This window comes from Loxodonta africana, chromosome 12, assembly GCF_030014295.1.
Source record: "Loxodonta africana isolate mLoxAfr1 chromosome 12, mLoxAfr1.hap2, whole genome shotgun sequence".
Lineage (NCBI taxonomy): Eukaryota > Metazoa > Chordata > Mammalia > Proboscidea > Elephantidae > Loxodonta > Loxodonta africana.
In genome coordinates, this window is record NC_087353.1 from 55,116,260 (window position 1) to 55,138,613 (window position 22,354).

Below are 22,354 nucleotides of genomic sequence, written 5' to 3' on the forward strand. Positions count from 1 at the left end.
TCAGGGAAAAAAGACATCGACTCCACCACCCAATTAAAAACTTCTGTTCACCAAGACATCACGGGGCGCCAGCCACCAATGGGGCAACGACAGGCATCACCAAAGAACATACAAAGAATATAGTGTGTAAATACCGCAGACCATGAAGTGGGATGGATAAAGGACGCCTGCAGAGTAGTAAGATAAGAGACAGCCTGGCAGAAGGTGGTGACAGGACATGCAAATGCCAGTCAGCATGGGAAGCAGGTCCCAGCCTCCCAAGTAACCACGTAAATGCTTATTAAAAGCTCCGTCAAACACCACTCACACCCCCAATCAGCAAAACCTCATGCATTCGATACCAAGTGCTGGCAAAGATGGTGCGCTACAGCGTTATCACACGCTGGTGGGTGCCACTTGGTTTAGCTGCTTCTCTGGACATGCCCTGTTTGTCCCCTCCCCATGACCTAGCAGCCCTACCACTGGTCAGAACGCTAGGGACACTATGACCCGCACAGAGCAAAGGAGACAAAGGGCAATGCCCACAGGTGGGATTACAGGAATAAATACTCCTTAAACTTCTCTTATAAATAGGCTTCAGAACATTTGATAACACAAGCAGCGGGCTTGAATTAATTCAAAATTAAACACGAGGGAACTTCTGCACTACTGGCAGCCAAGAAATTACCTAGAACACCTCAATACCCAAATGCCCCTGATGGCGGTGGGCGCCCAGTCAGTCCCGCGGCACCTTGAACTGGTCCTTCTCTTTGCGGATGGCCCTCATGGTGGTCACGGGGTCCGTCTCGCTGGCGTGCTCCTGCACACTCTTCTCCCTGCCAGAGACGAGGCTGTGCTACAGGCCGCATGCAAGGCAGAAGAGCCTAGGGTGCAGGGATGTTCTGAAAAATGGCACTGCTGCCAGCAAGGGCTACTACCAGCCTAAAAAAAACACTTCTACTGCCTGGGGTTCTGGGGCTCCAGTCAAAAAGTACCCCATATACTTGCCAAGGCACCAAGAAAACACCCCCCCTCACTCTTGGATAAAACCATCCATATCCCTGACTACACGTGACAGCCCCTGCATAGTCTGGAGTCTGCAGGGTGAGGCCAGGGCCAACGCTGCACATCAAGGGGACGTGTGGGACCACCAGCCTCACCTCACTCGCATGAAGGGGTTGTAGGTGAACTCCTCGGCGATGGTGGACGGCACCGTGGGCTCCCCAATCCTGTACTTCTCCTGCAAAAGACATGTGGCTCTAGGACAGACCCTTAAAGGTGACGTCTCAGAATACTTCATAAAGATCTAAAAACAGAGGCGGGGCCAAGATGGCGGAGTAGTCAGGTACTTCCAGTGATCTCTCTTACAACAAAGACCTGAAAAAACAAGTGAAACGACTGTATGTATGACAAGCTAGGAGCCCTGAACATCAAAGGTAAAGTCAGAAAATGGACTGAGCAGCAGGGAGGAGGGAGCGACGGTTCAGAAGCGGAGAGGAGTTGCTGGACCTGAGTAGCTGGGAACCCTCAGGGACTATTTCCTGAAGCGACCGCTGCCGGGCTGGGTAGCGTTCCGGATGCAGTTTCCTCAGAGAGAGACAGCGAACCACACGGCCTACTCACACATCCGGAACCAGAGAAGAAAAGTGCTCATGGCAAAAACTTAAGTACTTGCATTTATTTTACCATGCCCCCAGCCCCCAAGCCGGTTTCAGTGCCTATCTGTTTCCCTGGGCCTGAGATAGGCCCTGATGTGCATCCTGAGCCATTCTCCCAGCCTTAGAAAAGGAATAAATTCACAATTTAGGGAAAAGATAATCTGCCAGCTCCACTAAGCTGGGGAGCTCAGGACAGAAGCGGCTCCTGTCTAGGCAAAAATGGTCCATGGACCTTGAATACTTTTCACCGCTGCATGGACCTGTGTGGTCCCATTTCAGGAGATTGGGCCCTTGTTGGCAGACTACAACTGTTTCAGCTGTGCACTGAAGAAGTAGGTGGGTGTTTGATGTTTGACACCACTTGGCTTATTAAACAGGGTCCCCACCTACCCACATCAGGGGCCTAAGGTCTGATGGCTCCACCCACATCACCCAACCACCCGCAACAGGGGTCCAAGGATAAGTGGTACCTCCCAGTCCTTACAACCAAAAGCATTGGGTGCCCATGGTCTGGCTGCAGAACCCACCTACCTGTGCACTCTAGGGAACAGGGAACCCCTTTCCTGACAGACACTTGGGGGATGGCTGTCATCCCCCAGCCTTGTTCAGAGCATGACCCCATGCTGCAATCAGACACCTGTACCTACACCAATCACCCCTGCCCCTCTAAGACTGTAGGACAGAACCTGCACCACACACTTGATGACCAACTACCTGAATCCATACAAGAAAAGCGAATGGACTCTTAGGCTCATATACCTGGTAACAGCTCTAGCCATCTGGTGACAGGATGTTAGAGCTGCAAAGGTGAAAATAATCAAGCTAGCTCACTCAAGCAGCCTATTCGTGCATATCAAAACAAAACAAAGCAAGAAGCTAGGACACAGTAAGCAAATGTAAAATAAACTAATAACTTATAGATGGCTTGGAGACAACAGTCAATATCAAATCACATAAAGGAGCAGACCATGATCGCTTCAACAAGCTCTCAAAACAAAGAATGACAGAATCTTTCTGATGAAGGTGCCCTCCTGGAGTTACCAGATGCAGAATACAAAAGATTAATATACAGAACTCAAGACATCAGGAACGAGATCAGGAAGGAAATCAGGCAAAACACAGAGCGAGCCAAGGAACAAACAGATAAAGCAGTTGGAGAAATTAAAAAGGTTATTCAAGAACATAATGAAAAATTTAGTAAGGTGCAAAAATCCATAGAGAGATGGCAATCAGAAATTCAGAAGATTAACAATAAAATTACAGAATTAGACAACTCAATAGAAAGTCAGAGGAGCAGAACTGACGAAGTGGATGGCAGAATTAGTGAGAGTGAAGATAAAACCCTTGGCACCAATATATTCAAAGAAAAATCAGATAAAATAATTAAAAAAAATGAAGAAACCCTAAGAATCACGTGAGACTCAATCAAGAGAAATAACCTACGAGTGACTGGAGTACCAGAACGGGGGGGACAACAGATAATACATAGAGAATTGTTGAAGATTTGTTGGCAGAAAACTTTCCTGATATCGTGAAAGATGAAAAGATATCTATCCAAGATGCTCATCGAACTCCACATAAGGTAGATCTCAAAATAAAGTCACCAAGACATAATCAAACTTGCCAAAACCAAAGATAAAGAGAGAATTTTAAGAGCAGCTAGGGATAAGCAAAAAGTCACCTAGAAAGGAGAGTCAATAAAAATAAGCTCAGACTACTCGGCAGAAACCATGCACAAGAAGGCAATGGGATGACTTACACAAAGCATTGAAGGAAAAAAATCGCCACCCAAGAATCATACATCCAGCAAAACTGTCTCTCAAATATGAAGGCAAAATGAGGACATTTCCAGATAATCAGAAGTTTAGGGAATTCGTAAAAAGCAAACCAGAACTACAAGACATACTAAAGGGAGTTTTCCGGTTAGAAAATCAGTATCAGATATCAACCCAAGACTAGAACACAGGACAGAGCAACCAGATGTCAACCCAGATAGGGAAGTCACAAAAATAAATCGAGATTAAAAAAACACTCAAAACAGGGAAACAGCGATGTCATTGTGTAAAGGAAAACAACATTAAGACAACAAAGAGAGACTAAGAAATGCAGTCATAGATCTTATAGAGAAATAAAAGTTAGTTTTAAACTGAGAAAAATATGGGTAAATATAAAGGAGACTAACAATTCTACTCATTAAAATAAATAACAAGAAAAAAAGACTCAGCAGAAAAAAAATCAACAACAACAAATAAGAGGAAAACACAATATATAAACTACTCAGTACAAAGAATTAAGTGGGAAAAAGAAACTGTCAACAACACACACAAAAAGACATCAAAACAACAGCACTAAACTCATACCTATCCATAATTACGCTGACTGTAAATGGACTAAATGCACCAATAAAGAGATACAGAGTGGCAGAATGGATAAAAACAACATGATCCGTCTATACGCTGCCTACAAGAGACATACCTTAGTCTTAGAGACACAAACAAACTAAAACTCAAAGGATGGAAAAAAATATATCAAGCAAACAACAATCAAAAAAGAGCAGGAGTAGCAATATTAATTAATGAGAAAATAGGCTTTAAAGTGAAATCCTCCACAAAGCATAAAGAAGGACACTGTATAATGATTAAAGGGACAATATACCAGGAGGATATAACCATATTAAATATTGAGGCACCCAATGACAGGGCTGCAAGATACATAAAACAAACTCTAATGACATTGAAAAGTGAGATAGACAGCTCCGCAATAGCAGGATACAAGATAAACATAAAAAATCAGTTGGATTCCTCTACACCAACAAAAAAAACATCTAAGAGGAGACGACCAAATCAATACCATTTACAGTAGCCTTCAAGAAGATAAAATACTTAGGAATAAATCTTACCAAAGGTGCTACAAGATACTACTAGAAGAAACCAAAAGGGACCTACATTAAATTGAAAACGTATCATATCATGGATAGGAAGAGTTAACACTGTAAAAATGTCTATTCTACCAAAAACCATCTATGGATACAATGCAATTCCGATCCAAATTCCAACGACATTTTTTAATGAGATGGAGAAACAAATCACCAACTTCATATGGAAGGGAAAGAGGACCCGGATAATTAAAGCATTACTGAAAAAGAAGAACATAGTGGGAGGCCTCACACTACCTGATTTTAGAACCTGTTATACTGCCACAGTAGTCAAAACAGCCTGCTACTGGTACAACAGATACATAGACCAATGGAACAGAATTGAGAATCCAGACAAATCCATCCATATATGAGCAGCTGATATTTGACAAAGGCCCAATGTCAGTTAAATAGGGAAAAGACAGTCTTTTTAACAAATGGTGCTGGCATAACTGAATATCCATTAGCAAAAAAAATGAAACAAGACCCATACCTCACACCATGCACAAAAAGTAACTCAAAATGGATCAAAGACCTGAATATAAAATCTAAAATGATAAAGATCATGGAAGAAAAAATGGGGACAATGATGCTAGGAGCCCTCATACATGGCATAAACAGTATACAAAACATTACTAACAATACACAAATGCCATCGGAGAAACCAGATAACCTAAAAATCAAACACCTATGCTCATCCAAAGAGTTCGCCAAAAGAGTAAAAAGATTACCTACAGACTGAGAAAAAGTTTTTAGCTATGACCATTTCCGATCAGTGTCTGATCTCTAAAATCTGCACGATATTGAAAAAACTCAACTACAAAAAGACAAATAACCAATTAAAAAATACGCAAAGGATATGAACAGGCACTTCACTAAAGAAGACATTCAGGTCGCTAACAGATACATGAGGAAATGCTCATGATCATTAGCCATCAGAGAAATGCAAATCAAAACTACAATGAGATTCCATCTCACTCCAACGAGGCTGGCATTAATCCAAAAAACACAAAATAATAAATGTTGGAGAGGCTGTGGAGAGACTGGAACACTTACACACTGCTGGTGGGAATGTAAAATGGTACAACCACTTTGGAAATTGATTTGGTGCTTCCTTCAAAAGCTAGAAATACCATACAATCCAGCAATCCCACTCCTTGGAATATATTCTAGAGAAATAAGAGCCTTCACTTGAACAGATATATGCACACCCATGTTCACTGCAGCACTGTTTACAACAGCAAAAACATGGAAGCAACCAAGGTGCCCATCGACAGATGAATGGATAAATTATGGTATATTCACACAGTGGAATACTACGCATTGATAAGGAACAATGATGAATCCATGAAACCTTTCATAACATGGAGGAACCTGGAAGGCATTATGCTGAGCGAAATTAGTTGCAAAAGGACAGATACTGCGTGAGACCACTATTATAAGACCTCAAGAAACAGTTCAGAGAAGAAAATATTCTTTGATGGTTACGACAGTGGGGAGGGAGGAAGGAAGAGGGGTATTCACTAATTAGACAGTAGACAAGAACTATTTTAGGTGAAGGGAAAGACAACACACAATACAGGAGAGGTCAGCACAACTGGATGAAACCATAAGCAAAGAAGTTTCCTGAATAAACCGAATGCTTCAAAGGCCAGCATAGTAGGGGAGGCGGTTTGGGCACCACGGTTTCAGGGGATATCTACATCAATTGGCATAATACCTATTAAGAAAATATTCTGCCTCCCACTTTGGAGAGTGGCATCTAGGGTCTTAAACACTAGCAAGCGGCCATCTAAGATGCATCAATGGGTCTCAGCCCACCTGGAGCAAAGGAGAATGAAGAACACCAAAGACACAAGGTAATTATGACCCCCAAGAGACAGAAAGGGCCACATAAACCAGAGACTACATCAGCCTGAGACGAGAAGAACTGGATGGTGCCTGGCTACAACTGATGACTGCCCTGACAGGGAACACAACAGAGAACCCCTAAGGGAGCAGGGCAACAGTGGGATGTAGATCTCAAATTCTCGTAAATAAGACCAGACTTAATGGTCTGACTGAGATTAGAAGGACCCCAGAGATCATGGTCCCCAGACCTTCTGTTAGCCCAGGCCAGGAACCATTCCCAAAGCCAACTCTTCAGAGGGGGACTGGACTGGAGTATAGGATGGAAAATGATACTGGTGAGGAGTGAGCTTCTTGGCTCAAGGAGACACATGAGACTATGTGGGCAACTCCTGTTTGGAGGGAAGATGAGAAGGGAGAGGGGGACAGAAGCTGGCTGAACGGACACAGAAATAGAGGGTGGAGAGAAGGATTGTGCTGTCTCATTAGGGGGACAGCAACTAGGAGTATATATAGCAAGGTGCATATAAATTTTTGTATGAGAGACTGTCTTGTAAACTTTCACTTAAACCACAACAGAAATTTAAAAAAAGGAAAAGTAAATAAATTGAAAGGGAAAAAAAAAAAAAAGGTCTGAAAACACTGTCCCCGGAGAAGGCCCCGTGAGGAGTTGAGTCCATTCAGAGCCAAGCTGGCCTGATTTATGGCCAGAGCTCAGCCAGGCACTCTGTGCCTGGTGCAGAAGGAGCAGAGCAGTCCTGTTGTGAAAGTAGAGCCACCACCTTCAGGCCCTCCTGCCTCTGCTCTCTTGGAGCTTTTTCATTCATATGCAGTTTGTTTTCACATTACAAAAGTAGCAACTAGTAAAATCTCAAACACAGGAAAGAAAAGCATGGTGCAGCCTTGTCCCCAAGACGGTGTGGGGGCCACGAGCACCACAGTGGAAGGGGAGCATCAGGCTGCAGGGGGCAGTGAGCTCTCGCCACAGGTGTCCAGGCCCCGGGCTGTGCATGGCAAGGTCATCGAACTTCCTCGAGGGTGCCTTGTCACCTCCACTCAGCAGTCTCACTCCTCCTGACCAGCAGTCTGACCAGGCAGAGGAGAAAGAGGACACAGACCACCATCCGGCCAAGGTCACTTCCTGCAGAAACTCATGGGGAGAATGTCCGGATTATGGGCTGGGAGTTCTTTAGACAACAGCTGCTCCCACTCCAGGCTCCGACCCCCAGGGCCTCAGACCAGGGCCGCATCCCAGCCGTCCCCAGGATCCTCAGACCTGGGCCCCGTCCCACTCGACCTCTGTGCAGGCCACCAGGGAGGACGAATCCCTCCACGCTGAAAGCTGCCGAAGGGGTTGGTGGGCGTCAGGAGAAAGGCTCACCTTGGTCTCTGCTCTCTCCCTGCTGTGGCCACAATCTCAGCGCAGCTATCTCATCCCCTCGCACTCCCTCCAGGACTCTCACTCCTCCACTCAGAGGGGAGGAAACAAATCATGTTTCCATCCTCTTGTTATGCAATAATAACCCAATTTTTTATTTAAATGGGCAAAATATTAGAGCAAACGCTTAACAAAACAGCCAATAAACACAGAAACAGATGACTAACATCATTAGGCATTACAAAAATGCAAATTAAAACCACAACAAAATACCACTACACACCATGAAAGTGACTGAAATTAGAAAGACCAACAACACCAAGTGTTGACAAGGCTGTGGAACCAGGGACTCTCACGCTTTGCTGTGGGAACAGGCAATAATACGGTCACTTTGGAAGACCATTTGGCAGCTTCTTCAGAAGTCAAAGCTACATCTATAACCCAGCGAATCCACTCCTAGGTGCTAAGGCAGGAGAAAGCAAAGCCGCTACACAAAGGCATGTACCCAGTGTTCCAGCAGCTTTACTCACAACAGCCAATAACCAGGACAACACTAATGTCTGTCTACAGGCCAACAGATAAACAGATGTGGTCCATCCACACAATGGGATACTACTCAGCAGTAAAAATGGGTGAACTACTGACATGTGCAGCAACATGGCTGAATCTCAGATTATTATGCCAACTGAAAAAAAGAGTGCATGCTGTATAGTTCCATTTCTATAAAATTCTAGAAAATGCAAACTAACCTCTAGTGACAGAATAGATAGTGGGTGTCTGGATCCAGGGGCAGAGGGAAATGAGGCATGAAAAAACTTTTGGGGGTAACGGAAATGTTCTACATCTTAATTGTTGTTTTGTTAGTTGAGTCAATTCCAACTCACAGTGACCTCATGTGACAGAGTAGAACTGCTCCATAGGGTTTTCAAGGCTGTGACATTTCAGAAGCAGATCTCCAGGCCTGTCTTCCAAGGCATCTCTGGGTGGGTTTGAACTGCCAACCTTTGGACTAGTAGTCAAGCACTTAACACTTTGTGCCACCAGGGACTCCATCATAATTGTGGTCATGGCACTGGGATGTCCATCTGTCGAAACTCATTGACTTGTTCAACTTAAAGTGATGCAGTTTATTATGTGTAAATTAAACTCAACAAAATTGATATCAAAAGAAGGATATTATGAAAACTCTATGCCAATACATTTGAAAACCTAGATGGAACGGATACATTCCTTGAAAACACAAAATACCAAAACTGATTCAAGAATGTAATAACTCTATACAAATTAAAGTCACTGAATTCATAATTGAAAATCTTTCCACAAAAAGATTTCTAGGCCCAGATGGCTTCACTGGTGAATTCTAACAAACATTTAAGAAAGAATTAACAATTATATAAAAATTCTTTCAGAAAATATGAGGAAACACTTTCCAACTCATTTTATAAGGCTAGCTTTACCCTGATATTAAAGCCAAAGACATTACGAAGTAATAAAACTACAGACCAGAATCCCTCATGAACACAGACACAAAAATAGAGTCTAGCAATAAGTAAGAAGGGCTTTACACCATGACTAAGGATCATTCTGAAATACAACACAGTCAGTGCTGGGTTAACACTCACTACTACGAGGAAGACCAGTAAATATGACCATTATTCAAATTTACCAGCCACAAATACCAAAGATGAAGAAACTGAGATTTTTACAAACAGCTGCAATCTGATAAATTGGTGCAAGGATAAGACAAACAGATCAATGGGATAGTCTTTCCAACAAAGACCAAGTAATTCAGTGAGGAAAAGATAAGTCTTTTCAATAAATGGTGCTGGAACAGCTGGGTATCAATAGCAAAACAGGGACCCGCTACAGAATCCACTCACAGCAACTAAGAACAATTACCCTTACCTCACACCATACACAAACCTAAACATAAAAGCTAAAACTATAGGCTCTCTAGGAGAAAGTCCTTCTGACCTAGAAGTATGCAAAGGTTTCTTAGCTGGGGCACAAAAAGCACAAAAGAAAAAAGAAACTGGACTTCGCCAAGACTAAGGGCTAAATGGACCCCTAGAGTCCAGGAGACTCCCTTCGCACCTGCCCCAGGCCATCCTCGCCCGGCCACCTGTCTTCACCCAACTCAGCAGGCGCTCACACTGTGGGAAACGTGTGGGGCTGGGACCTGCAGCTCCAATTCACCTGGGCCCCTGCTGGAAATGCAGATTCTCAGAACTGATCTAACAAGGCCTGGGGGAAGGCTCATGCAGTTATGTTGGGGGCTGCACACTGCCCTGACCACCAGGAGACCCCCTTGCCCCAGACCTCCACCAGCTTGGAGCACACGGCTTCTGCCCACTCCGTGCCGGCAACCCCTGACTCTCCCTGCTGCCATGCAAGGGGCTCCTCAGGAGCATCACTTCCCAGTACTCCAAGACACAAGCCACGATTCACTCACCTTGGCCCAGGCCAGTTTATCCTGAATGGCGGTGTTGTGTGGCTCCACGTAGCGGGCAAACTTGAGGTTGTTGATGGTGTATTCGTGACCACAGTACACTTTCTGAAAAAGGAAAAAGCCAAGCACATCAGGTCCTCTGCCTTGCAGGACTTCTGGAGGGGCTGGGAGGGGCTCCTGACACTGGATGCTCTTGCTCTGGATGCTCCCATGCTCACTCGTGAGAAGTCACAGGTTTTGGAGACACTGACCCTGAGGACACGGACACTCACCTGCATGCACGTTTAACGCCAATAAAAAGTCCATTGAACTAACACCGCTCTCCCCTCTGTTCTTGCTCTTCCCCACACAAAGGGGAGGGCACAGCCCCCTCAGTGCCCATCCTCCACAGGCCTCCTGAAGTGGGCAGGGGCCTGGAATCGGGGCTGCCACTGCCTGTCCAAGAGCGTCACAGCTGGGGAAGGACACAGAGGGGAGCCAGGCAGTGCTGAGGCCTGCTGCTGCATGGGGGCGGGCATCTGCCACCCCAAGCTCCTGCCTCCCCTGACTCCCCGCAGCAGCCCTGGGCCAGTGTGCTCAGCCTCACCGGCCAGACACCAGTACTAGGTGCCATGACGAGGGTGGATGGGAAAGCCACACACCGTGTCCGGGGGGAGCTGACCCAGGACCTTGATCAGGGCCTTGTACATCTCATCCGCAGTTCCTTCGTAGAACTTCCCGCAGCCAGCCACAAACAGAGTGTCGCCTGGAAAGCAAAGGACAGCCAGGGAGGCAATGGATGGGGACCTGGCCTCCCACCCCCCAGGACACTCCACCTGGGCCATTCGAGCGGCTGGGCCATTCAAGGGGCTGGGCTAAGGGTGCTGCCCCCCAGGGTGAGCCCACAGCCTCCACCTCACTTGCACCTTGCTAGTGGGCAAGAGGCACGTGGCAGACGGCCAGAGAGCCGACCCCAGCCCCCTGCTGCTCACAGGTTCTGCAGACCCGACAGGCCTCTCTGACCAGGACATGGGGTTCCCACCCCTACCCCAGACCCTGAAGCCACAATGATGGGCACCAGCAGCCCTCAAACAGCTGCAAAAACACCACTAGTCACCCAACTCCTCCCGAGCCCCATGGGCCGTATCCCCAAAACCCTCACAAGCCCATGGCTCCTCCCTGCCCACCAGCCAGTAGCCCCTTCCAGCCAGGGCTGTCCTGTAAAAGCCAAGAGCCTCATCTCACCGCTGCACCCCAGGGATCCCTCACACCCCCCAACCTCAAGCTCCTTCCCGGAGACCCCTCATCCGGGTCTCACTCAGAGTTCCCTTCTCAGGGGCCTCTCCCAACACCTTGTCCACCAGGATGTCCACTCCTGCCCCAGGGAGTGGGCCTCCGCCCTCACTGACCCATGTGCTGCCATAGAGAACACATGGGCATAGCACAGCATCACGTGTGAGTGGGACTCAGGTGCCAGGGCCCTGCTGGGTCCACATGGACCACATGGCACGTCCATGGGTGCCCCTCAGAGCCTGGGGGGTGGGAAAGCCGGCAAACGAGCCTTCCCCAAAGAGCCCTGACCTCCAGTGACAGGCAGCCCAGGACTGGCCTTGCACTCCCCTCACCAGAGGATCACGTGGCAGGTACCCATGGTCCGCCCTGCTCCTCCCCCAGCGTTCAGCCTCCCTCCATTCTCCTCTTCCCATCCACTGGCCTTCCCTCACCTCGCAGGGGGCCTCTCCCAGGTCCCTCTCCTCCCTCTGCTCACTGACCTGGATGCTCGGTTCTCTGGCCTCAGCATGCCCTACACGGTGGGCACCTCATCCAGCCCTCCTCACCTGCCCTCCCTGCCCCATGCTGCCACCTTAGGTCCCAGACCCCAACATCTCCCACCTACTGAAGCTGTCTGCCACAGTCCTCGTCGGTGAAAAGCATCGCTGGGGTGTTCGGGCCACCCATCACCCACCTCTCAGCACTGCAGGTCCCATGGCACAGCACTGGCCACTGGACCACCCTCCTCCTTACCCTTATCATCTCCCCCTGCTGCCATGGGGCTGCCTGGAGGCCCAGGCTCCCCCGTGAGGGCTGGCCCTCCTCACACAGGAATTTGAGAAGAGAAAACAGACACCCTGTGCAGTCTGCCTGGCAGGTAAAGCTTGGCTTCTCTGCCCAGGTTTCCAAAGACATCTGAGATAAGCTTTGCAGAGCACACCCGACCCAACAGGCACACCTCTCCACTCACCTGTGAACACAGCAGGAGGCTCCGAGCTGCCAGGCTTACTTACAAAGTAACAGATGTGTCCAGAAGTGTGGCATGGTGTCGACAGGCATTTGACACTGAGAGACCCCACCTGAAAGAATGTGAGCAGTGCTCCAGTCACCTGGGGCCTCCTCCAGGGTCACACACAGGCAGCAGTGCCCACCCCCAGTGCCACGTCCAGTGCCATACACTCCCGCTCCCAAAGGGACCTGCTACAGCCTCTGCTCATTTCTGGCAGAACCTATGCTCTGGTCACTATGGCAACTGACCCTGGGGTCTGCACTTGGCAGAGGGACCACTCTAGAACACAATGGGGTGGCCGTGGTGGCAGAACAAAGAGGCTCGTTCTACTCTCTCCCTTGAAATTGTCAAACCCAAACTAGGCATCAGACAAGAAAGGCAGGTTCATTCCTTCTTAGGTTTGTGGTGGTTGGTTTTGTTTACCTTCTCCATCCCAGCCTACCCCCAACTCTTTATTTCAAAAATGTTCAAACCTACAAAAAAAGCTAACAGTAAGATGACGTCCATGTGCTCTACCGTGGAGTCACTAGCTGTAACCGTCTGTCCACACTTGCGAACACACTCACACACACTTTTCTACTGAGCCATTTGGAAGGCAGCTGCAGACACCCTGGAGGCCACCCTGAGCACTGAGCATGCCAGCTGCATCTCCCAAGAAAAGGCCACCTGCCCACATAACGGTGCCGTCATGACCGTGTCGAAGAAATGGACCACTGACGTGATGGAACTATCTCAAACAGCCCACACTGAAACTTTCCCAGTATCCTTAAAATTCTCCTATATACTTTTTCTCCATATCCAATCACACTGGTTTAGTTGTCACACCTTTTGGCAGCAAATACTATCCAGATGAGGGTGTGAGGCAGGCCCCTGAGAGACCCTCCACCCTCAGGTTAGCTGTCCTCCTTCCCTCTGGTCCCTGCACCTGTGAGGTGTCAGGAAGGAGAGGGGTACCTTCATCATGTCCCTCCAGCCCCCACCTCCCCCCGCTCTTGGGCCCTCCTGTGGCTCCGCCCTCACCTGCAGCACAGACAGGTGTGTGACCTTGTTAGTCAGAGCCTCAATGCGGTCATCACCCCCATACACCTTCAAGCCAGGCTCCAGCTTGACCAGCTTCTCGTTCCCACCAGCATGGTCCCTGAAAGTCAAAACAATAGACCTGGGCTACCTGCTGACATAAAGGGTGCTGCTTGCTTGCTTTGAAAACCTGACTAAAACTGCCTTTTGTTTTCCCAGCTACATTTCTCAGAAGTAGAAACCCGTGTCTTTGAATACAGAGGCCTGGTTGCTCGTCTGGTACTTGTTCTGACACCCCATGTCCCAGTAGGCATTTCTGTGCCTGCCCTGTGGCTACAGAAGGCTCTGGAGCAGAGGAACAAAAGTCTGAACACCTGGAGAGTCCCTGAGCCCATGGTTCCCAAGCTCTGGGGCACACTGGGACGGCCTGGGCTCTCTGAAGACTCCCAAGGCCTCCCTCCCGCCCACACCCTGGGGTGATGGTCTGGGTGCAGCCCAGTGTGGGAGCCTTGTCTCAGGCTGGAGTAACTCCTGGGCAAGCTAACAGGCAGCCAGGGTGGGGGTGTGTGTTGGCATCCGTCCACGCAGGCTGCTACCAGCTTTCCAAGGGCCGAATGATTGGATCTGCATTTTGAAAGGGGCTCCATCCTGAACCTCTGAAGATGAGGCTGCAAGTCAAGGACAGGTGAAGGCTCCCCCACGGTGGATTGCAGTTCCTTCACCCCACCTCTCTACACGTGTGCACACAGACATGGTCAGCAGCCACGCCCTAGGGCTCAGGGTGACTAGAGAAGAAACGCCTGCCTGCCACCAGCAGGGGTCCAGGGGCCAACAGCAGCCTGCCAGTTGCCAGGCCCCCACTTTGCCCCCCAGGAGGGCCCATCACACCTAGGCCAGTGGTCACACCCAGGTTGGTGGTCACCCCAGGTGAGTCCAAGGCAGAAAAGCCAAGGCCTGCACCAATTGCTGATACTTTTCAATGCTCCCCCAATAAACTATCAATACACAACTTGCTCACGGTGTGAGGCACAGGCTATACCCCAGGGGTCCATTTAAGGCTGGGCTGAGGGCCGAGGGCCGAGGGCCGAGGGCCGAGGACTGAGGACTGAGGGTCAGACCATAAGGGCAGCAGGAGAGTCTCCAGGGTCGGAGCCCACTACACAGAGCCAGAAGCAGGCCCAGCCTCCCTGCCTGACACACACCAGGGGTCCTGTGTCATGTCTTCACTGTCCCAGATGCTGGGAGGGATGACAAGGAGGAGGCACCGAAGATTCGGTCACGCTGCCTGTCTGCATCAACACTGAACGAGCTGTGGCCAGGCCCCATATGCCTCACAACCCCACAGAGGGAGGCCAAACTGGAGAAAGGAGGCAAGGGGACAGCTCCATGGAGGCAGAATTTCGCACGGTGGGCGCTCGGGGGGTGGGGGGGGCGTCCAAGAATCGAGGTGCTGGCTGCTGTAGATAGTTGTTTGGAAAGAGAATTCAGAGCCAAGCAAACATGTTTTTCCAGCTTTGAAGAGCTTTAAGAGTTTCAAAAAGCCAAAAGGAGGGCCAGCCTGGAACAAGCAACTCTGGCACTGAAACCCACACACAGGCTTTTTCTCCCCGCCCCCCATCCTTTAGTTTTCAACTACTAAAAACAAGAAAAAAAGAGAAAAAAACACTTAAAATACGGCTGCATTTTTTAAAACTCAAATTTCTAGACTAAAAATAGCTCCCACTGAGCTCACACCATCTGCAAACCACATTTCTCTGACACCAAGGGGTGTTGGAATCTTGCTCAACTCATCATGTTATCTTAAAATACCCCAATGTTTCCCTTTTACTCCATCAGTGTTCACAGACTTTTGTCTGAGGACTCTGGGGAGATCCTACTGAGAAGGAGCTAAGACGTGGACTGTGGTTTCTCACAGGGCGGGTGCCTTGGCTACCAGCAGGAATAGGAAAAAGCGTTTCAGTGGTCCTTATTTCATCCTAAGTGATGGTGGTGGATGGTGTCAAGTCAATTCTGACTCATAGTGACCCCATGTGACAGACCTGCCCCATAGGGTTTCCTAGGCTGTCATCTATACAGGAGTAGATGGCCAGATCTTTCTCCCATGGAGCCACTGGGTAGGTTCAAACCATCAATCTTTCAGTTAGCAGCCATGTGCTTAACCACTGCACCACCAGGGCTCCTTGTTCTTCTACTTGTCTGAATTTTCCAATATTTCTTTAGTGAACACAGCTTATTTTTGCTAATTTAAAGATATATAATTTCAGATGTGTCTCTCTATGCTGTCACCAATACCTGTTATTACCTACTTTTCTAGTTTTGTAAATCTCCTTGTTTTAATTTGAATTTCTACGATCACTGGAAAGGTCAAACACCTCTTCATAAACCCACTAGTTATTCAGCAAGTGATAAACTGTTGTTGTATGCTGTCTAGTGAATTCTACCTCATAGCGACCCCACGTGACAGAACTGCCCCATATAGCTTCCAGGATGGCAACGGGTTTTTTTTTTCCATCTTTAGTGTTTTTTTTTTTTTTTAGTGGAGCAGATTGCCAGGTCTTTCTCCCATGGAGCCCCTGGATGAGTTTGAACCAGCAGCCATTCTGTTAGCAGCCAAGCACTTAACCCTGACATCATATATATTCTCCTTCTTCCTCTGCATCTAAATAGCCAACCTTTGAAAAACATAACCAAATTGAACTGTCTGTAGTGACACACGATACAACCAAAGGGAGTGCTTCTTTTCTGGTTCCTTACTACTTCCCATTACTAGAACTGCCAGTTCATTTATTTTTCAATCACTGAACAGACTTAGTTCAATCTCCCTCATTGCCTTGGCTCACTTCTGATACTGTAGTTGGAACCACGCGTCGGGCCAACCACTGTATGCACCACAGAGATAAGTCACCTTCTGGGGTAGGCGTCCACAGTTGGCCTGGTTTGACACTACCAGGATCCCGGACTAGAACCTCAGCTTTTTCAGATGCTTTCACTTCATTTCTGTTTTTCCTTTTTTTTTAAATCTGCCTTACTCTGTATTTATCTGTTATGTATGGCAAAATGCTCTGCCAAGTAACTCACTACGGTCCTGCAAAGCTTCTGCAGCTGATTTTATTACAAGTGGAATTTCCAAGCTGCCTCTAAGTTATGTGTGGGTTTTGTTTGTTTTTTCCAACTACAAAACACTGGTAGCCATAATTAGTCACCCACAGAATATCTGCTAATAAATATATAATAAAAAATTCCATTCAGAATTTTTTTAAAAAGCCTCCAAGTAAGGGTTTTTAAAAAAACACTGATTTCTAGACTAGTTTCCTCCCTGACATCAAAGCCACCAGTTCAAGAGCACAGGGAAAGAAGGGGACACAGGTGGAGCACAGCGCAATGGTTCCAGCCTGCCCATACCCTCCGTCAGTCTGTCTGTCCCCCTCTCTGTCCATCCGTCCTTCCATCCCTCCCTTTGTCAGGCTGTCCCTCCCTCCCTCCCCCGTCCATCGGTCCTTCGGTCCATCTGTCCTTCCGTCCCTCCCTCAGTCAGTCCGTCCATCGGTCCATCTCCCGTCCCTCCATCAGTCCATCTGTCCTTCCTTCCCAGGCTGTCCCTCCCTCCCTTCTTCTATCCGTCCATCTGTCCCTCCCCAGGCTAAAGGAACCTCATCACACAGGACCAAGTGGTCAGGGCCTGAAAGGCCATGAGCAGAAGGCAGCAGGCAGACAGTGGGAGCCTGTCCCCTCATCTGTCCAGTAGAGACAAAGCACCAGTAGGGCGAGTGTCCCTCTGCCAGAGGGCTGTGATGGCTCTGGCTCTCCAGGCAGAGAAGTGTCCCAGGCTCCTGCCCCAGTTCCCACCCCCAGCCGCTCCTGCCTGCACACCTGGGAGGCCAGAGAGCCTACCCCACCGTGTGTCCCTCCTAAGCCAGCACCAAGCTTCCTGCTGGGAAACCCTGGAATTGGTCAGGCCCCAGAGCTCTGTGGTGTGGCAGGAAAACATGATGTGGCACAGCACTCACCAGTGGTGGTGGGTGGTAAGCACAGTGGTCAGCTTCACGCCGTGCTTCTTCACGGTCTCCATGACCTACACCAAGGTGAGAAAGAACAAAGGCCACACCCACTCTCCACCCTGGCTCCTGGGCACTGTGGCCCCGTTCGCCCTGACTCCTGACTTGTCCCAACTCTAGGAGAGTGGGGGAAAGGTGACCATTTTCTCTCTGGACCAAATGGGCATACCTTCTCCAAGCTGCTCAGCCCTGAGGCCACACCCCGAAGGTGACAACACGGGGCAGAGAACCAAGAAGAGAGAAAACAGTCCTGGGGGTTCACTGTGCCCCCATGTTAAGGCCGGAGTCCCTTTTATCTCCCAATCTAAGCCTTTGGTATTCTCCACCCTCCCCCATCCCCTGGCCCTGGGAGAAAAGCGTGGCTAGACACGCATTCAGGAACAGATTCCTCTCCACTTGGTTCTGGCAGAGCTGCCGGGACACAACTACAGAGGCCATCAGGGGCCTGAAGAAATGCTTCTGGGACACAAGCCATGAGAAAGACCACACCCAGTCTGGGCAACGAGGCCCTGCCCAGGTTTGGGTGATGAGGCGTGAGAAGGGCCACACCTGGTCTGGGCAATGAGGTGTGAGAAGGGCCACGACCTGGATGGCTCCCGCACGGGCCTGCTCATGCCCCCCAAAATACTGCAGCCTAGGAAACCCTAGGACATGGCTCTACTCTGTCCGGTGGCGTCACAATGAGTCGGAATTGACTTGATGGCACCCAACAACAAAAGGCTGAGACACAGCCAGAACCAAAGCCTCCCAACACCCCCCACCCACCCAGCCCCCCACCGAATCCAGTGACCCACACCTTCTGGGGCTGCACTGGGTCCACAATGGCAGCCTCCTTGGTGTCCTTGTCGATGACCAGATACATGTAGTTGTCAGTCAGGGCAGGCAGGAGCTCCACTTTCATCGCGGCCTGCTCAACCATCATGCTCTTCCGCACGGTGTGATGGAAGAGGACTCCCAGCAGGGCTGGCCCTGAGGAAACAATGAGGCTTCAGGGCAGCATCTGAGGGAGGCCATGCCAGCCGAGGCTTCACCTCAGCCCTAGCCCAGCACTCAGCCCCAGAGACACGTAAGCATGGTCTCGGTTCCTCTGACAAGGATGAGAACACCCTCACTTGACCACTTATTTCCAAGAACAACAGAACCTCGTTCATGCTCATGTTCACGAAAATTAGCTGTTGAGACTTAAACCCCTTGTCTTCTTTTTCAAGGCCTTAAAAGGACAAGAAGGAGTTCTTAGGCAGTACAAACAGCTAAGCACGCGGCTAACTAGAGGTTGGAAGTTTGAGTCTACCCACAAGCACCTCAGAAGAAAGGCCTGGCAATCTCCCTCTGAAAGATCCCAGCTGTTGAAAACCCTGTGGAGCACAGTTCTACCCTCACACGTCTGGGTCACCATGAGTTGGAGTTGTGGGTTTTTTTTTTTTTTTTTTTAAAGGACCAGAACTGCCTGTTGTGGTTGTGATTCTGGCCACTGTTAAGCTGCTCATGCCCAGCTCAGAAAAAAGACAAAGAGAAAGGGGCCCAGGTGAAAGTGCTGAGCCCTAGCAGTTTAACCCAGTGCCCAGCGCTGCCTCCAAGGACCTCTGGTCAAAACAGAAAACGATATTTGCTCTCCAATTGCAGGAATTCAAGACTTGGATGAGGCAGCACCACCACCAGTCCTGAGAAATGAAGAGCTGGCCATGCTGCTTTGAACTCAAGTGTCGAATACTCAGCATCACCGGCCAGCTGGGTTGGGTGACTCTGCTAGGAATGGGGACTGAGGGACACACCACCTTCATCCAGAAGCTGGACACCAACATAGCTTCACAATGAAACTCCTACTGAATAAAATACACACGGGTAGAACAGTCCTGTAGGTCTTAGCTCAAAGGGAAAAAACCACAAAAGCTGACAGAAGACAGCTGTGAAATTCTGGGGTAGGCGCTGGGATGGGGACCTCTCCCGAAAGGGAGTCAGAAAGCAGGCAGCACCCACTGACTGACTGACAGACAAACCACGTCTCCACCGGCTATCTAAATGCTATGGCCAGAGTAATGGCCTAAACTGTCACTTTCAGGATTACACAAACGTATCCATTTACCTCTTTTGACAGCTACCTGGGCATGCTCTAGACCCTTCTCTTCGTGGACAACAAATAAACATTTTTGTATGTTCAAGTTTCTGTGATATTCTATCTCCCCTGAGCCCTGGCACTGTCCAAGCCTAATTGGGATTACAGAGCAGTGGGGGGCGGTGGGGGGAGGGATTTCAACAGGCCTCAGCATTTTCCTCCTCAAAAAGGGGCCCTGTTTACGTATTTCCAGGCAGAATCTTAACAAGAGCACCGCCCAAGTGCAGGGAACATAACTTCCAACTGGTGCTCAGCTTCCTCTAGGCACTGAGTGAGCCTTGTGGAGAAGTGGCCGCCTGGGGAACGTGTGCTGATTGCTAAGGGAAGAGCTTGCTTGGTGCTGGCACCACAAACCTTACTCCTTTTCCATAAATAGCTCAGCGCTGCCTGAAAACACTACCATCTCACTGATTGCAACTGGGATATTCTGTTTATGAAGAGGTCCCAGACTCGCAGCCTATGCTTCGTTTGGCCCACAAAATATTTTAAAAGTGAAGGACTTTCATAGATTTTCACTTCTCTAACTGGGCCCATAGGTCTCTGGGTGGTGCAAACAGTTTCCACTCAGCTGCCAACCTACCCACCCAATGATATCACAGAAGAGGCCAGGCGATCTGCTCCTGTAAAGATTACAACCAACACCTTGCTAACTCAGAACTGAAGCCACTCCCAAAGTCTACCTTTCAGCCAAAGATTAAGCAAGCCTATAAAACAAACAATAACACATGCGAGGAACATACTTCTTAGTTCAATCTAGCATACGAGACCAAATGGGCAACACCTGCCCAAAAGCAACAACATGAAGGCATAGGAAAACTGGATGAACAGACAGGGAGAACCCAGAATGGTAAGGGAAAGGAAGACAGTGCTGATGCTGACACAATGCAGGAATTGCAACCAATGTCACGAAACAATTTGTAAAATTTTTGAATGAAAAACTAATTTGTACTCTAAACTTTCACCTAAAGCACAATAAAGTTTAAAAAGAAAAAAAAGATTACAGCCAAGAAAACCCTTGGGGACAGTTCTACTCTGTCACATAGGGTTACTCTGAGTCTGAGTTGTTGGGCCTGTTTTCTGCCTGGCATCAATGCATTAGGTGCAGAGAGGGAAAAAAAAACTCTTTAAATGGGACAGTCACTGCCTGGCTTACACTTCCTGCCTGGCTCCTGATGCAAACACTCTCAGCTCCAACACTTCCACGAATGTCCCTAAATGGAAGAAAACCTGTGATTCTGGGAATCTCAAAAAACAGGCTCTTCCCTTAGTAACGACATTTCAGCCCCTCCAGAGCCTTGGCTGTGCTCAGCAAGATGTGAAAGTGGGTAAGGATGGTCTCTCCGCTCCATCTCCCTACCTAGCGCTCTGCGGTCATCCAACTAACTGCTAACCAGCTCCCAAACACAGCAAGTAAACCAACTGCCCCTATTGCTACATCAGCTAGATAAGATGGCAAGTTACAGGAGATTTCAAGATCAAGACCAACATATTCCAACAACGCTAGAGGCAACACTGTAAGAAATCTGAATTTGAAAGCTTGAAGAGAAGGTCCTTGGGGGCCAGCAAGTCCAACATCACTCATTACAGAGGTGGATGGAAAGACAGCTGCATGGAACGAAGTGACCAGGCCAGGGCCCCTCAGCTCACAGAACCAAGTCTTGGTGGAACCCAACATTGTTCTAAGGTTCTGCCTTTGGTTTTTAAGAACTATATACCTGAAGGTTTTCCCTCCCAGCTAAAACCGGTGTGAAAAGACGTGATTTGTTCGTGGAGACATAAACACAACATTTTCATTGGGCTTTAGACACAATCACATCATTACAGAGAACAAAAATATGGGTTTTTATATTCTGGGGAGGGGGAGAGACGGGGAAGACGCGGAAACCCAGAGAGTGAGAGGAGCTCAGCTCGCTTTCGGGCAGACCCTAGGGAGAGGCTGGGTTCCCGAAACGGGGTTTGTGAGCTATTCTGGAACAAACATTTCCTTACCTAGCACAAATCCTTCCGCACCCAGCTGACAAGTTACCCCACTCTGTCTTCTGCCCCTCTCACTTGTCTGACTCAACTCCCGGGAACCTTTTCTGGACCACAACCGGCTGCCTACCGGTGGTCCGGGAGGCGTTAGACACCTGTTTTTTATAAAAGACAGCGTCAGCTTGCGGCCGCCCCCTGCGGGCGGCCCCACGCGTCGGACGCGGGCGATCCGGAGCGTGCGCGGCAAGGCTCGCGACGTCTCGACCGGAGGTCCCGCGGCCGAGCCCGGCCGGCGTCACCCACGACCAGGGAGCCGTTGTGACGCCTCGGCGTCTACTCAACGACCTCCCCCACCGCCAGGCGTTTGCAGCTCGTGCCCCAGGAGCGGTGCCCCTCGTCCCGGCCCGACAGCGGCCCCAGGGTGGAGGACGAGCGGCCGAGGCACATCCCGGGCGGGCCCTGTCAGGCTCACCGCCTCCGCGGCCGGCCTCCCCGCGCCGCTCACCGCCCACCTACCCAGGCCGCGGCGAGCGCAGGCTCCCAGGACGGCGAGATTCCGGCAGCCAACAAGCCCGCGACCCGAAACCATGACCCGCACGGCGGCTGGGAAGGCTGCGGCGCTCGGGAAGCACAACGCCCGGCGCAAGCACGCCGCAGCCAATCAGCGGCCGCCGTCCCGCCCCGCCCCCGCCAATCAGCGAGCTGGCGT

The 22,354-nt window shown here is 49.3% G+C and overlaps 1 protein-coding gene across 4 annotated transcripts in view; it reads right to left on the minus strand.

Moving 5' to 3' along the window:
- Positions 1-667: 667 nt before the first annotated feature.
- Positions 668-22,354, minus strand: part of HAGH (hydroxyacylglutathione hydrolase) — a 33,165-nt gene continuing 11,478 nt past the window's right edge. Inside the window, exons 1-10 of one of the 4 annotated variants that reach the window (XM_010597423.3) lie at positions 22,162-22,284; positions 21,661-21,800; positions 18,355-18,527; positions 17,511-17,575; positions 13,507-13,624; positions 12,448-12,556; positions 10,868-10,971; positions 10,230-10,331; positions 1,140-1,219; positions 668-815 (exon numbers count right to left, since the gene is read on the minus strand). In XM_010597423.3, the coding sequence (XP_010595725.1) occupies positions 716-815; positions 1,140-1,219; positions 10,230-10,331; positions 10,868-10,971; positions 12,448-12,556; positions 13,507-13,624; positions 17,511-17,575; positions 18,355-18,480 (804 nt within the window). In that variant the 5' untranslated portion in view covers positions 18,481-18,527; positions 21,661-21,800; positions 22,162-22,284 and the 3' untranslated portion in view covers positions 668-715. Of the gene's footprint in view, positions 816-1,139; positions 1,220-10,229; positions 10,332-10,867; positions 10,972-12,447; positions 12,557-13,506; positions 13,625-17,510; positions 17,576-18,354; positions 18,528-21,660; positions 21,801-22,161; positions 22,291-22,354 lie in introns of those variants that run through there. The other 3 variants (XM_003417778.4, XM_023557531.2, XM_064295363.1) reach the window with 3 other exon arrangements.